We start from the raw sequence: 16,119 nt of genomic DNA on the forward strand, positions 1-16,119 counted from the left end.
CCTTTGTCAGTTGCTTTGTTTTTACATATTTTCTGCCATTCTGAGGGTTGCCTTTTTGTCTTGTTTGTGGTTTCCTTTGCTGTGCAAAAGCTTTTAAGTTTCATTAGGTCCCATTTGTTTATTTTGTTTTTGTTTTTGTGGTACGCGGGCCTCTCACTGTTGTGGCCTCTCCCGTTGCAGAGCACAGGCTCTGGACGCGCAGGCTCAGTGGCCATGGCTCACGGGCCCAGCCACTCTGCGGCATGTGGGATCTTCCCGGACCGCGGCGTGAACCCGTGTCCCCTGCAACGGCAGGCGGACTCTCAACCACTGCACCACCAGGGAAGCCCCCATTTGTTTATTTTTATTTCCATTTTTCTAGGAGGTGGGTCAAAAAGGATCTTGCTGTGATTTATGTCAGAGCGTTCTGCCTGTTTTCCTCTAAGAGTTTTATAGTGTCTGGCCTTACATTTAGGTCTTTAATCCATTTTGAGTTTATTTTTATGTATGGTTTTAGGAAGTGTTCTAATTCGTCCTTTTACATGTACCTGTCCAGTTTTCCCAGCACCACTTATTGAAGAGGCTGTCTTTTCTCCATTGTATACTCTTGCCTCCTTATCAAAGATAAGGTGACCATAGGTGCATGGGTTTATCTCTGGGCTTTCTCTCTTATTCCATTGATCTATATTTCTGTTTTTGTGCTAATACCATACTGTCTTGATTACTGTAGCTTTGTAGTATAGTCTGAAGTCAGGGAGCCTAATTCCCCCAGCTCTGTTTTTGTTTCTCAAGATTGCTTTGGCTATTTGGGGTCTTTTGTATTTCCATACAAATTCTGCAATTTTTTGTTCTAGTTCTGTGAAAAATGCCATTGTTAGTTTGTTAGGGATTGCATTGAATCTGTAGAGTGCTTTGGGTAGTATAGTCATTTTCACAATGTTGATTCTTCCAATCCAAGAACATGGTATATCTCTGCATCTGTTTGTATCATCTTTAATTTCTTTCATCAGTGTCTTATAGTTTTCTGCATACAGGTCTTTTGTCTCCTTAGGTAGGTTTATTCCTGGGTATTTTATTCTTTTTGTTGCAGTGGTAAATGGGAGTTATTCCTTAATTTCTCTTTCAGATTTTTCATCATTAGTGTATAGGAATGCAAGAGGTTTCTGTGCATTAATTTTGTATCTTGCTACTCTACCAATTCATTGATTAGCTCTAGTAGTTTTCTGGTAGCACCTTTAGGATTCTCTATGTATAGTATCATGTCATCTGCAAACAGTGACAGCTTTACTTCTTCTTTTCTGATTTGGATTCCTTTTATTTCTTTTTCTTCTCTGATTGCTGTGGCTAAAACTTCCAAAACTATGTTGAATGATAGTGGTGAGAGTGGTCAACCTTGTCTTTTTCCTGATCTTAGAGGAAATGGTTTCAGTTTTTCACCATTGAGAACGATGTTGGCTGTGGGTTTGATCAGTTAGGTTTTCGAATTAAAAAAAAATTTGAGGTGAAATTCACCTAACTTAAACCATTTAAAAGTGAACAATTCATAACGCTTATAAACATCTAGTTCTAAAACGTTTCCATGACTACAAAATAAAACCTTATACCCATTAAGCAATTTCTCCTGATTCTCCCTTTATCCTTTAGTTTTTATACTCAGTGTAAACAAAATGGTAGAGTACCTGATGTTTGAGGATCCTGAGTAGGTGTATGTTTATTGGGAATCTAGTAGGAAAAGTATAAAATTGTATAGTTATTCATAATTTTTTCTCATAAAAGTGTCTTCTGTGACTTTGTTACAAATACAAATATTTTTCAAAATATTATTTGACTCATTAAGGACTTGAAATTATATAGATGTATGTGTATATACACACACACACACAGAGCATATCTTTTATATAATGAGTCACTATATGACAAAAGTTAATGAAAGAGTATTAATGTGGTACCAACTTTTTAGAAATCTTCTTTTTGGCCACACCATGTGGCATGTGGGATCTTAGTTCCCTGACCAGGGATCAAACCTGGGCCCCTGGCAGTGAGAGCCCAGAGCCCTAACCACTGGACCGCCAGGGAATTCCCAGCAGAAACTCTTTTAAAGTGGTGGCTTGAAAGGCATAAAATGAGTGCTCAGTCAGGTCATGGGCCCGAGAGCGGCACTTTACATAGTGTAGTAAGTGAACTGTGGCAGTCCCCTGGGTGAGAACTGCACACACAGATACGCTTCTCCACACCAGTGATTTGAGCAGATAGTGATTTCCCCCATGTTAAGTTGGTGCCAGGACAGAAGTTGCTCATAACCACTACTCCTGTCCCTTCCTCCCTATCCTTCCACCCTATAAGAGGAGAGGGAAAGTTACTGTTATTCTGCTTTCCAGTAAGTAGCAGGACCCCTCTTGTTCTAAATATTTGCGTTGAGAGCCTCTTGTGAAAACTAACTAAAAGAAAAGTCTGATAGAGTTTGGAGAGCTGGTAGAGTTGACTTTAATACAATATATGAGATTTCATCATCTGATCGTCTCACAGTGTGGATAATTAGCCTTTGTATGTTCTCCTTTTGAAAATCCTACAAAGTTTCTTTGAGCAAATGAAGACCAGACTTCGGTTGCAAAATAATTTCCACATTAAAAATAACATTTTATCTAGTTTTAACTCACTTGATACCCACTAGTCTATCAAATTTTCTGGTTGGAGACAGATTTTGTGGGTAGTTGTATATCCCTTGCTTAGAAGAAGTATGCGGTGTTGGTTTAACTGGATTAGGTGAGGCTGGGGTTAGACCTCCTAACACTTTCTTACATGGCCCTTCCTAGTTTTGAATCAACAGTATTTGGAGGCCCTCGCCATGCTTGATATCAAACAGCAGAAGATGGCTCAGGAAAACACATGCCAGGACACAAGTGGCTTTACAGAGGTTTCAGGTCTTGAGGTAGGTAAGCAGGTATGAAAGTTTAGTAGGAGGGAAATTTTCCACTTCCATTTTCTTTCTGCTGTCACCATCAGCTCCACTTCTAGGATAGAACCATACCTAGCAATTTGAGACCGAGGGTGAGAGAGGCCCAGGTCCACTCTTCAGCCGTGCTGGTACCATACCTTTCAGGCACAGCATTCTTGGACATTAGGGGATGTGCTAGCCACTTCCTGTCCCTTTTACTTCCTTTTTCTACAGCTTTAGCAGAAAGTATGTTAGTAGTATCTTCCCTGGGTAGAGGCTTACAGCATCAGAGTACTTTGCCACACATTTTTTAATCTGATCTTCGTAATGGTCTTTTGAGGGCTGCAAAGCAGGTATTATCCCCATTTTACAGAGGAGGAAACTCAGGCTCAGATAGTTTTGGTTACTTTCCCAAAGTGATGCAGTCACTCTGGGGTTGAACCAGGTCCAGGACAAAGATCTGCTGATGCATTGCTAATTGCTTGCTGAGGTGTGAAATGTCTTACAAATGTCCTGGGGACTCATGAGAAATAAGCGTACCAGTGGAGTGAGAAGGGGTAGCCATTCACTTATTATAGAATTTCAAATAAAGCAACTAGTACTAATAATAGCAAATATATAGTCCTTAGTAAGTGCCAGACACTGTTCTAAGTGATTCACATAGATTAACACATTTAATTCTCACAACTACCAAATAAGGTGAGTACAATTAAATCCCTGTTTTACAAATGAGTTAATTTTGGCACAGAAGGTTTAAGTGATTTGCCCAAAGTCAGAAAGCTACTAAGTGGTGGAGCTGGGATTTACACCCAGGTAGAGTTTAGAGTCTGTGCTTTTGATCACCATGCTCTACTGCCTGGGTGGAAAACTAGTGTAATAGCAAAAAAAAAGAAAAATAAAAGAAACTGAGCGGAGAGAAAGTTCAGAAAAAGCGTGCTTTATTATAATCTTGAGTAGGCTCTAAGTAACTTTATGGCAGGCAAGGACATGGGCCCTGAGCCAGTTGATGAAGGAGCACTGAGCTAAGGACATAGAATTAGGATGCAGAGGTCCTTGCAGAAACCTTGCATTTTTATATTGGCCCTACCCAGGTCTTAAGTTGCTTTTGGCAACTTTCGCAGGGACAATTATCAGGAGCGGGAAGTTGAAAAGGGAAGATACCAATCTGCCACATAGCCGCCACTTGTACACTTGAGTCAACTGAAAGCTCACTGTGTACTTCACAGTTATCATTAATGCAAGAAGGAATTTTCTGAAATAGCCTTTACACTAAGAGAGACCGTGGAATCTTCCTCTCTAAACAGTCTCTAAAATAAGATTCTGTTTTAAGCCAGTCCATGTGAAATTTATAGCAGCAGGAAGCTTAGACAATAATTTTGTAGTATGTTCCACATGAAACTTTAAAAGATATGGCACAATATGTTACATAGACCGCCTCCATTAAATTGGAAGCTGTTGGAATATTTTGGGAAAGCAACTTGTGGTTAGTTGCCAAAATGGTTTTTTTAAAAAAAGTACAACAGGGCTTCCCTGGTGGCGCAGTGGTTGAGAGTCCGCCTGCCAATGCAGGGGACGCGGGTTCGTGCCCCGGTCCGGGAAAATCCTACATTGCCGCGGAGCGGCTGGGCCCGTGAGCCATGGCTGCTGAGCCTGCGCGTCCGGAGCCTGTGCTCCACAACGGGAGAGGCCACAACAGTGAGAGGCCCGCGTACCGCAAAAAAAAAAAAAAAGTACAACAGTTCTTACTTTTCTTCTGGCTACAGTGGTCAACCAGGAGTGACCCACATGGATTAGTTTCTTCATTGTGATCCAAAGACAGGTTTTGAAGGATCAGGGCCATATGCAATTCCAGAACAGTGGATGAGCCAAGAAATATATTAAGAATTTATTACATGATCATAGAACATTTTTTTAGGAGTGGCAGGATGATTGTTTTCCTTAGAATTCACTCATCATTTCTGAGCATGCATCTCTCCTGGCAGGACCTGACAGTAATGAATGCTGGGTAGCAAGGCCAAACCCAGTCACAGGAAATCCATATTGTGGATGTTTAGATTTACTTCATTAGGTCAAGTTCCTGCCAAGAACTCAGAAGTACAGGAAACTGGTACCAAGTGAAAGGTTTTGGAGCGTGAGCAGAAGGAATGCAGAATTCCTGTGTATTTTTGTTCCAAGTAATAACAGTCTCTCCTCATTTATAAATTTCCCCTTGGGTCCTGAAATCATGGTCTCAGCTTCCTATTTTTGTTTTCCTTTGCAGTTTCTTTGAATTAGGTGCTTGAATAAAATGTGCATGGGTTTGTGTGTGCGCCCCGTGTTTGTGTACGGCTGAGCAACGTGACACTTAGTAACGGATAATTCTTTTGGATTTAAAGCTTGCAGTCCTGGGAGCCTGCCTTTGTCACGGTCCCAGAGGGAGCCCCTGTACCTGTGCCAGACTGGCAGCATCTACTCGGAAAATGCTCCTTCAGGTCAAACAGGAGGTATTGTGTTATCAAAACAGTAAAAGCTTTGGTTTTGCTTCTCCGTTAACACAAAGTAGAATAAATGGAAGTATATGTAATAATTAGCTTAATTTGGTAGTCTTTGGCTGTGGAACTTATTCTTAGTTTTAAATGATAACATTAACATATAAACTGGATTTTATTTACATTACTTGGCACGATATTGCAGCCATGAAAAGTTGTTTGCCTGTGTTTTAGTTAATATTTCCTAAGTTCATATTTCTTTTGTTTATACATGGCCCTAAAATTACTAGATATTAGAGGAAAAGGCACACATGCTTAAAATCACCAGGATGTGCAACACCGATTAGCCGAGAGATAAACATGAAGCTTATTAGAAAAGCTGCAAGGTACAGTTGAAGGAACCTTTGTGCCAGCCAGACCTAGGTTTGAATCTCAGCTCCATCATTTTCCAGCTTTGTGGCTTTGGACACGTATGTTAAATGGAGGCTAATAACTAGTTTGGAGGGTTGTTGTCAAAAATAAACACGGTAGACATACAGTGTTTAGCACCGGGCCATGCCTGGCATTTAATCAAATGATAGCTGCCATTATAATTAGGCTTTCACAACAAATACAGTATGGACCGTAATTTTTAAAACGTTTTTATTGAAGGTTTGGAATTTAGTCTTCAGAGTATATATGAAAGCAAACAGCTAAACATTAGCAATTCATCAGGAAAAGCATAAGATTACAAAGATCAGAGTCAGCTGTGGGAGGTATCTGAAAGATGGTATTCATAATTGTTTTCAGTGGTATTTTCTGGCATGGCCCAAGGCAGAACTGAAATGCAGCCATTGGCATCCTCCCTTCTTCCTCGTTGGGCAGGACATACACGAGGCCCGTCTAGGATAATGAGGTCTAAGAGTAGTATTACCAGGGAACTGATAGGCACAAGAGAAACTCCTGGTAATCTAGTTCAGAGTGGGCAGCTACTGCAGAAGAGAATGGCATGTAGTAATTAGATTAAGCGGATGCAATAGATCAAGGGCAGGCAGAAAACTCCTACTAGGCAGGGAGACTGCATTTGCTAATCTGACTCCGCATTCAGGAAAGAATTGTTCTGGTTTTGCCTCTAATACCTCTCAAACTTTCTTTCAAAACCAGTTGGAACTTCTGCAGAAGAGTAAAGAAGAAGCCTACATAATGGCAGATGCATTCAGAATTGCATTTGAGCAACAATTAATGAGGAAAAATGACCAGGCACTAAGATTGACACAAATGGATAAAATGTGTAAGAAAGCAACAAAAGGGACAAATTGGAAGCACCTTAAAGATGATGGTAAATATGAATTATAATGGTAATAATCAGGTATAAGGTAATTTCAGTTGTTTTTGGTTATAATCATAGTTGATTAAGCAGTTAATATGGTGAATATAATTTTCACATATAGTTATGATTTATCTAAAAATATAACAACCATGGGAAAAAAGGAGTCACTGGATGTTACTTACGCAGATGAAACCATAAAGTAACAGGAGAATCTCTTTTTTGGTAGAGATTTTTAGTGGAAAAAATTTATAATAAGAGCACTAGAACCCAACAGTGGAACCCAACATTAAATCTATCTATCTAATTAAACTTTATTGAAATGTGTGACTTTGGAAGGAGACATTGAACAGTAGAGAAATAATCTTAAATTGGACAAATAAATATTCTTATAAAAAGTGAAACAGAAGTTAAGGTTTAGGTTTTGGTTCACAAGCCTATCAAAAGTTCATGGCCATTTTGGAGTCATGGTATTAGTGTAAACAAAATATACAAGAATGGCATGAGAGAATAAATTGCCATTGAAGTATGTAGACTGTCCAATATAAACGAAGTAGCTGTAATTTTTTAGAAATTTTAGTTTCTCTAAATGGTCAATCTCAATTTTCATTTGTAAGTATTATTCAGTAGGCTTCATATTGCTTCAATTTAAAATTCCAATTTGAAACCATTTATCAGTCAAGAAAGATTAAAGTGAAGTTAAGAAGTGTAAATTTTTAGTATTCAGATTCTGACATGACCGTTTCTAAATTTTTGACAAAATCCATAATCCTAGTTCCAGTATCTCTCATTTTCAGATGAATTTAGGACCAATAAGAATCTTATAGTATTAAAAATGAAACTTTTAATAGTAGATACCTAATTTTGTTTGAAATATCTCTTTTCAGACAGTGCATATTAGCATTAGTATAGGGGTCAAGTGTTGTGAATTTTAGCTCATTAACTAAACTTTACCCATCTCTGCTGAAGTGTTAAGAAACAGCTTATAGGGATAATAAAAATAGTAGTAGTAAACAAGAATGGTGAAAGCAGATTATAAAAGCTATGTATTTAGTCAGGTGGAAGTCAGGGCAAAAGGAGGGAAATAATGTTCCTCCACTCTTGTTCGTTCTTAATCAGGCATTCCACATTGTACTGAAATTAACTTCTAAAGGTGTTTTCTGATATGAGACTGACAGAGGCCAGTGAGCAAATATAATGGCTAAGTCCTCAACAGTCACTTATAATAAATAAAAAATTAGTATTTACGTGGCTGTTTTCTATAATAATCCCTTGATAAAAGGTAAAGGTATAACCTTAATGTCACGGTAAGTGATTTGCCAGGGAAATAAGCTAACATAGTCCAATGTACTTAGCCTTTGAGGAATTGGTGGAAAACATTAAGAATATCTAGTTCTACCGTGAACAACAAATGTGTAGGTGATCTTCCTCAAGTACCTCTTCTTTCAGTGAGGCCCTTGATAGGAGCTGGATTGCAAAATTTTCGAAGGTATACTCTCAGAGGGCAGCCTAGGTGTTTTTTGTGTTGTTAACTGAAGTCAAATCCCTTTGAAAATCTGATTTTGTTTTGATGGAAGGTAGAGAGAAGAGTAGGGAGAAAGAATAGAAGCGGTAGATTCATATTCAGTTCAGCACTTGTACTCATTTTATATTCCAGAATTCCTGCCTTTCTTAGCTTTTTACAGAATTCAGGAACTTCTCCATAGAAAATACGATTTGAGAGGTACAGCTCCCAATCTTTGCTTTCCGTTAAGGTACTGAGAGAGACTGGAAGCAGAATTTAAAATAATTAGTTTATCTCTGAAAAGCCTTTACAAGTCCATAAAAGGTTTAGTAGCTCTTTGTTTCTTAGTGACAAGACTTTGATTCATTTTAATATACTTCAGTAATCTGGTACAAGATGACTGTTAGAGGTCATTTTCTTATTTGTGGTTAACACTGTGTTAACTTTTCTTCTTGATAAGGCTGCTTAGACAAGTTCTGAGAGATAGCTTATAAGCATGTTTCCTTTTTTTTAGATTGAAAATAGAGACAGATTCATCCACTCTCAGAACTGGTGAGCTGGTCAACTTGTCTGGCTTTTCCCCCTTGCCACAGCTGCTATTGAAAAAGGTCAGGTGTGAGGCCCAGTCACTGTGGTTTACCAGGATTGGGTGGAAAGGGAATTGTCCCTTTAGACTTTATCTGATCATTAGACCATTTGCACAGCATTCTAAAAACATTCTTGAAACTTTCTTTGTATAAATCTATAAATTTTGTATTTTCTGCTACAAATCGCATCCTTTCTATGGATGAAGAAGAATATCAGTGTACGTATTCCAGGATGTGGACTTTTAAGCATTATGTCAGTAGCTGGGCTAGGTGCTTTCACAATTGTTTTTTTTTTTAATTGTGATAAAATATGCATAAAACTTACCGTTCTTTTTTAAGCAGGTACATTTTTTTTTAACATCTTTATTGGAGTATAATTGCTATACAATGGTGTGTTAGTTTCTGCTTTATAACAAAGTGAATCAGCTATACATATACATATGTCCCCATATCTCCTCCGTCTTGCGTCTCCCTCCCTCCCACCCTCCCTATCCCACCCCTCCAGGCGGTCACAAAGCACCAAGCTGATCTCCCTGTGCTATGCAGCTGCTTCCCACTAGCTATCTATTTTACGTTTGGTAGTGTATGTATGTCCATGCTTCTCTTTCACTTTGTCCCATCTTACCCTTCCCCCTCCCCATATCCTCAGGTCCCTTCTCTACGTCTGCGTCTTTATTCCTGTCCTGCTCCTAGGTTCTTTAGAACCATTTTTTTAAAACTTACCATTTTAACCTTTTTTTTTTTTTTTTTTTTTTTGCGGTACGTGGGCCTCTCACTGTTGTGGCCTCTCCCGTTGCAGAGCACAGGCTCCGGACGTGCAGGCTCAGCGGCCACGGCTCACGGGCCTAGCTGCTCCGCGGCATGTGGGATCTTCCTGGACCGGGGCACGAACCCGCGTCCCCTGCATCGGCAGGCAGACTCTCAACCACTGCGCTACCAGGGAAGCCCCATTTTAACCATTTTTAAGTGACAAGAAGTCCATTCTCATTGTTGTATAATCATCACCACCATCCATCTCCAGAACTTTTTCATCTTCCCAAACAAACTCTGTATCCCCATTCAATACTAACTGCCCACTCCCTTCCCCCAGCCCGTGCTCTATTATTCAATGGCACAGCAACCCAACAATAGAGCATAGGTACTATTATTCTCATTCTGGAAGTGAGGATATGTAGCTCAGAGAACTTGTCCAACATGATACCATTAGGAAGTGGTTAAATGGGGATTCAAGTCCAGGTCTTTCTGGCTTCTGGCTCTCAAGCAGAGCTTGCATGGTTCAGAGGCCACCTGTCTGCAGACATGTTTTGTTGGGAGTGAATAGTGTTCTCAAATATTGTGGGCGGGTGGCTAACCTTTACACTGGGAGATTTCACATGCAAATGTGGATTGCTGGCTCCTTTGGAAGACTGAGATTATCAGGTAGCACAGGCTGCATTCTCCCATGGGCAGCTGCTGAGCAATGAGAGTGGGAGGGCGCTGCTCTGGGTTCTCACACTGTGGCCTCTCACCTGCGTTTGCAATCCTGGCTCTAAAGTCTGCTTTTCCCACTGCACTGTGCTGCCTGACTCACTCGTGCTAGAGGTCACCTGAAGAGGACAAGGTCCTGGCTGATTTAGTAATGAATTAGCCTTGGTTCACACTTACCTCTTTGTCTGGAAGTACTTCAGTGAGTGTCTTTTTGTGTCTCAGCTGGATTTTCATGTTCCATTTTAGGGTTACCATCACAAAGGAGTAAGAAGACCTTAGGGCAGAAACTGTTGGGTATGCTCCCTTTGGAAAACAGTTCTAAGAGTACTGGTGACCAGCATGATCCTCAGGAAGTCTTTAAGACGCTAACAGATTTGGTTAGTATCTTTGCTTTTTGTTAGAGGCCGTGGATGAGCTTATCTTTTTCCTTCCTATTAATTCAACTCTTTATCCCTCTATACTTGACTTTTATGCTCTGTTCCCATTTCAGGTACCATTTTCCAGAATTATGATCTTCATCTCCTTAAACACCCCACACATGCTTCCCACTTCTCCCATCCATGTTCTTCCTGTGCAGCTTTAAAGCTCCACCTCTGAAAAGAGGAGGCTCCCTGTAATTAAGTCCAGGCATCTCCATCATCTGCAGTTACATATACAGTTCATGACAAGACTTATATATTCAGGAATTTTTAAAGTGTTCAACGAACTTCCTCATGCATTATATCCTTTAATCATTACCACAACCCTGAAATCGGTCCTGTTATCCTCAATTTCATAGATGACTATACAAAGAAACTCATGTTATATGAACATACTTATCTGTAGAAGAGTATTAAAGTTTATTTGCATATAAAAAATATAAAAACAATTTTTATATAAATAACTTCAACATTCTTTCAGAGGTAAGTACATGTTGGTATTATATATACATATATACACATATACACACATACCATGTAAATATATACTTCTTTCTCCTTTCTCTTCAGATGACTTAAAAATTTTTTCGATAGAAAGAACGCTGTTTTCTATTTTTCCTTTTAAAAAAAAAATCCTCAATACCATGTAGCATAATGCTTAGGAATCAGTGGATACCTAATTGATTTATTCATACTGACTGGCTTAGACTGGAGGTTGAACATTTTCATGAAATACTTCTGACTATAGCTCTGTACTCTGTGATATACTAACTGGTATGTTTTTAATTTCTGTGCATGCAGTTAAATGATAAAGAAGAAGCTTTGGCTCATCAAAGAAAAGTTAGTTACATGCTTGCTCGGGCTTTGGAAGACAGAGGCACCACCTCAAAAGAGAATAAAGAAAAAAATCCTATGAAAGACAATTCTCCATTAAAAAACCCCTGGCAGAAAACTTCAGAATTCCCTGTTTTACGTGATCCTGTACATTCAAGTGTTCAAATTTTTAATTCTGTGGGCTGCATTTGTTCAATTCAGCACTTTCAAACAGATCAATACTACACAAGAACTCTTAAAAGATCCTGTTCTTTGCCGTCAAATATCATGTACTGAAGACAAACCAGTTGAAATTAGAACTGAGAGCTGTTTATATTGAGACTGTGAAAAAGGACCATGTAAATGTTGCTACATCTTCAGAAGTTGTGTTTTCTGGGTATTCTAAATTTGGGGAAGCAGCTTTATAAATGTTCTCTACAAGACATTTATTAGTATTCTGTGTTGACATATTTATAAATTATATTACTATATTTTTGAAATTTTCAGTATTTGCCAACATCTTAAAAACAAAGAAATAGTGATTTTGAGAAGAAAATTAACTATTTAGATTGACTTATAGGGACCTTTGGCTCAAGCAACAAGAGTGACTGTTAATTTTTGGAATACATTTATCTGGTTTTGTGTTTTTCTGGATTTTTCATTTGCCATATAAAGTTTAAAAATAATTTCCTTCACTTCAATAAAAAAGTTATTATGGTGGGACTTTGGCAGCAGTATTCAAAGTCATTGCTAGTTACCTATTTCATAGCTTCCTTTTTCATAGCTTCCTTTTTGTCAGAGTGGTGACATTCTGTAGCCAGATCTATGCAGAATTCTGGCATTTAGGCCACTCTGAATTAACTTCTTGGTTTTGATGCTGAATTTTAGGCCATTTAAAATTATTTTCTCTTTCTAGAAATATTACATAGTAATAATCTTTAATATCTTTTGGGAATATTACTATATTAATAGCATCACAATGATATCAAAGGAAGTGCATTACCTTGTCAGCAGTTATAAAACTTATCTCTAGTGAAAAGAAAAGATATTACTACTTAATTAGATAGCTAACAGTAGGATAATAAGGTAACAATATAAACCATTTATAGTTGTGTTATAGGAACAGCACTGGTTGGCATTAATAATAATAAAAGCTGAAAAATTGGCAAATACATTTTGAAAAAAGGAATAATGAGGATCTACTGTTGCCAGATATTAAAATGTATTATCCTATCAACTATATTCCAATATAAAACAAAAATTAAATAAAAAAAAATGTATTGTCCTGATGGTAATACAAAGCTACGTTATTTAAAACAGTGTAACAGCAGGTCAATGAGAATCGGATAAAGACCATACACAGACCTAGTATATATAATAATTTAACATAAAAGGTAGGGAAAGGAAGGATCTGGGATTATTTAATAATACCAAAGTGGGAAGTGTAAAAAAAAAAATCACATTACAAAAACTAGAAAGAAGTATGTGTGTATATAAAACAAACTCAAATAAATTGATAAAATTTATATTCCAATTGATAAATGGACAAAGAATCTGAATCAGTCTCCTCAAGTAAAGGAAACAAAAGCAAAAATAAACAAATGGGACCTAATTAAACTTAAAAGCTTTTGCACAGCAAAGGAAACCAACAAAATGAAAAGACAACCTACTGAACAGGAGAAAATATTTGCAAATGATATGATAAAGGATTAATGTCCAACATACATAAACAGCTCATACAACTCAACATCAAAAGAACAAACAACCCAATTAAAAAATGGGCAGAAGTCTTGAAAAGATATTTTTCCAAAGAGGAAATGCAGATGGCCAACAGGCACATGTAAAGATGCTCAACATTGCTAATCATCAGGGAAATGCCAATCAAAACCACAATGAGACATCACCTCACACCTGTCAGAATGGTTGTCATCAAAAACACAAATAAATGTTAGCGAGGATGTGGAGAAAAGGGAAACCTTATACACTGTTGGTGGGAATGTAAACTGGTGCAGCCAATGTGTATGAAGGTTTCTCAGAAAACTGAAAATAGAACTACCACATGATCCAACAATTCCACTCCTGGGTATATATCCAAAAAAACCCCAAATCATTGATTCATAAAGATACATGCACCTCAATGTTCACAGCAGCGTTATTCACAATTGCCAAGGTATGGAAGCAACCTAAGTGTCCATAAACAGATGATGGATAAAGAAGATGTTGTATCTATACATACAGTGGAATACTACTCAGTCATAAAAAAGAACGAAATTTTGCCATTTGCAGCAACATGGATGGACTTGGAGGGCATTATGCTAAGTGAAATAAATCACAGAGACAAATACTGCATGATATCACTTATATGTAGAACCTAAAAAAATACAACAAACTAGTGAATTTAACAACAAAGCAGTAGACTCACAAATACAGAGAACAAACTAGTGGTTGCAGGGGGAGGGTTCATATAGGGGTGGGGAATGGGGGTACAAACTATAGGGTGTGAGGCTCAAAGATGTATCCTACAACATGGGGAATACAGCTGATATGCTGTAATAGCTGAATGGAAAATACCTTTAAAAATTGTATTAAAAAAAAAAAAACTGAACCAACAGTTCACAGAGGAGGGATTAGCAACACAGTAGAAATCAAAGAAAAGTAAATTAGAATGAGGTATCAAATTAGCAAAGACCCCAAACAGTATGAATGCTAGAGATGATGAAGTGAAATAGATTCTTACATAAAGGTTAACGAATGCATTCATTTGGGATACCGCATTCAATTTTTTTGCGTATATACTCAGAAGTGAAGCTGCTGGATCATATGGTAATTCCATTTTAAATTTTTTGAGGAAACACCACAGTTTCCCACAGCTGCTGGCACTGTTTTTATACATTCCCACCAATAGTTTACAAGGGTCCCAATTTCTCCACATGCTCACTGACACTTGTTATTTTCTGGGGTTTTTTGGTAGTAGTCATCCTAATAGGTGCGAGGTGATAATCTCACTGTGGTTTTGACTTGCATTTCCCTAATGATTAGTGATGTTGGGCATCTTTTCATGGGTTTTGTTGGCCATTACTATATCATCTTTGGTGAAATGTCTATTTCAAGTCCTTTGCCCATTTTTTATTTGGCTTTTGTTGTTGAACTATAACAACAACATATATTCTTCACAGATTCTGGATATGAACCCCTTATCAGATACATGATTTGCAAATATTTTCTCTCATTCCATAGGTTGCCCTTCCATTCTATTGATTACGTTCCTTTGATGCACACAAGCTTTTAATTTTGGTATAGTCCAAATGGTCTATTTTTTACTTTTGCTGCCTGTGTTTTGGGGTCATATCCAGGAAGTCCCTGCCAAATCTGATGTCATGAAGCTTTCCCTCTATGATATTTTCTAAGAATTTTTATAGCTTTAGGCCTGGTGTTCAGGTCTTTGATATATTTTGAGTTAGTTTCTGTATACAGTGTAAGGTAAGGGGCTTCTTCATTTTTAAGAACTACCAAACAGCTACTGGGGATGTAAACTGATACAACTACTTTGGAGAAATATGGCAATATCAACACTAATTGAAAATACACACTATGACCTCACGATTACAATTCTAAGTATGTACATTAGAGAAACGCTTGCATGTGCATATAAACAATCCTTTTTAAATAACCTAAATGTCCATGTGACAGAATTCTCAAGATGGCCCTCTCATGATTCCTGTCCTGATTATTCAAGCACTAATCTAGTAACTGCTATGAAGGGATTTTTAAGATGTATAATTAAGCCCTTAGTGAGCTGACATCATTTATCAGGTGAGTCCTTTAAAAAAAAAAAAAAGGCAAAATTTTCTCTCTTGGCAGCGATGAGGAAGCCAGACAGATTTGACACTGTTGCCGGTTTGCAGATGGAGAGTGACATGCAACAAGGCAAGTGGACTGCCTTAAGAAGCTAAGAGAGGCCCCTGGCTGACAACCAGCAAGGATAAGGAGGCATGAGCATTAAAATGGCATGAACTGTATGAATCGGAAGCAGATTCTTCCCTAGAGCTTCAGAGAAGAGCCCAGCGTCCAACTGACACCTTGATATTGGCCTATGCAAAAAAAACACAGTTGAGCCATGAGAGGTAACTGACCTACAGAACTGGGAACTAAGTTTTAAAGTTTTGAGTAAGAATAAAAATGCTGTATGAGATGTACTGTCTACCACTCAAATTGTGAGACCCAAAACAGTACTGCATACTACTACATGCATTCTTATAGCAGTATAAAATCATGGAAGGACACACTCATTTCCTGAGAGTCATTCTCTTTTGGGGAGGGTAAAAAGGAAAAAATAAAATGGAATGATGTATTAAAGGGTTAAAGGGAGCTCAATTTTATCTGTAATGTTATTTTTTTTTTCCTATTTAGTATATTGACATATGTTAAGTCAGGGTAGCAGGTATTTGGTATATTACTACTATCTTTCTATTTTAAAATAATACCCCCTTTACTACAAATCTGTAATGCTATATGGGCCAGATCATTAAAATAACTGATAGTTATTTTTATTAAGAATTCCTTAATGCATTTTCAACTCTACATTTCAGAGAATTAAACTTATCTTACTGTTGCACTCTAATCAGAAAAATCAGAATTAAG

General features: G+C 37.8%; 1 protein-coding gene across 8 annotated transcripts in view; it reads left to right on the forward strand.

Annotated features, from left to right (window-relative positions):
• The window catches only part of CCDC125 (coiled-coil domain containing 125), a 32,735-nt gene extending 20,534 nt beyond the window's left edge, over positions 1 to 12,201 (forward strand). For 7 of the 8 annotated variants that reach the window (XM_049707930.1, XM_049707932.1, XM_049707928.1 and 4 more), the window contains 5 exons: positions 2,793 to 2,908; positions 5,290 to 5,397; positions 6,526 to 6,700; positions 10,493 to 10,623; positions 11,467 to 12,201. In XM_049707930.1, the coding sequence (XP_049563887.1) occupies positions 2,793 to 2,908; positions 5,290 to 5,397; positions 6,526 to 6,700; positions 10,493 to 10,623; positions 11,467 to 11,775 (839 nt within the window). In that variant the 3' untranslated portion in view covers positions 11,776 to 12,201. The remainder of the gene's footprint in view (positions 1 to 2,792; positions 2,909 to 5,289; positions 5,398 to 6,525; positions 6,701 to 10,492; positions 10,624 to 11,466) is intronic. The other variant, XM_049707933.1, reaches the window with a different exon arrangement.
• Positions 12,202 to 16,119: the final 3,918 nt, after the last annotated feature.

The sequence above is a fragment of the Orcinus orca genome, chromosome 3 (assembly GCF_937001465.1).
Source record: "Orcinus orca chromosome 3, mOrcOrc1.1, whole genome shotgun sequence".
Taxonomy (NCBI): domain Eukaryota; kingdom Metazoa; phylum Chordata; class Mammalia; order Artiodactyla; family Delphinidae; genus Orcinus; species Orcinus orca.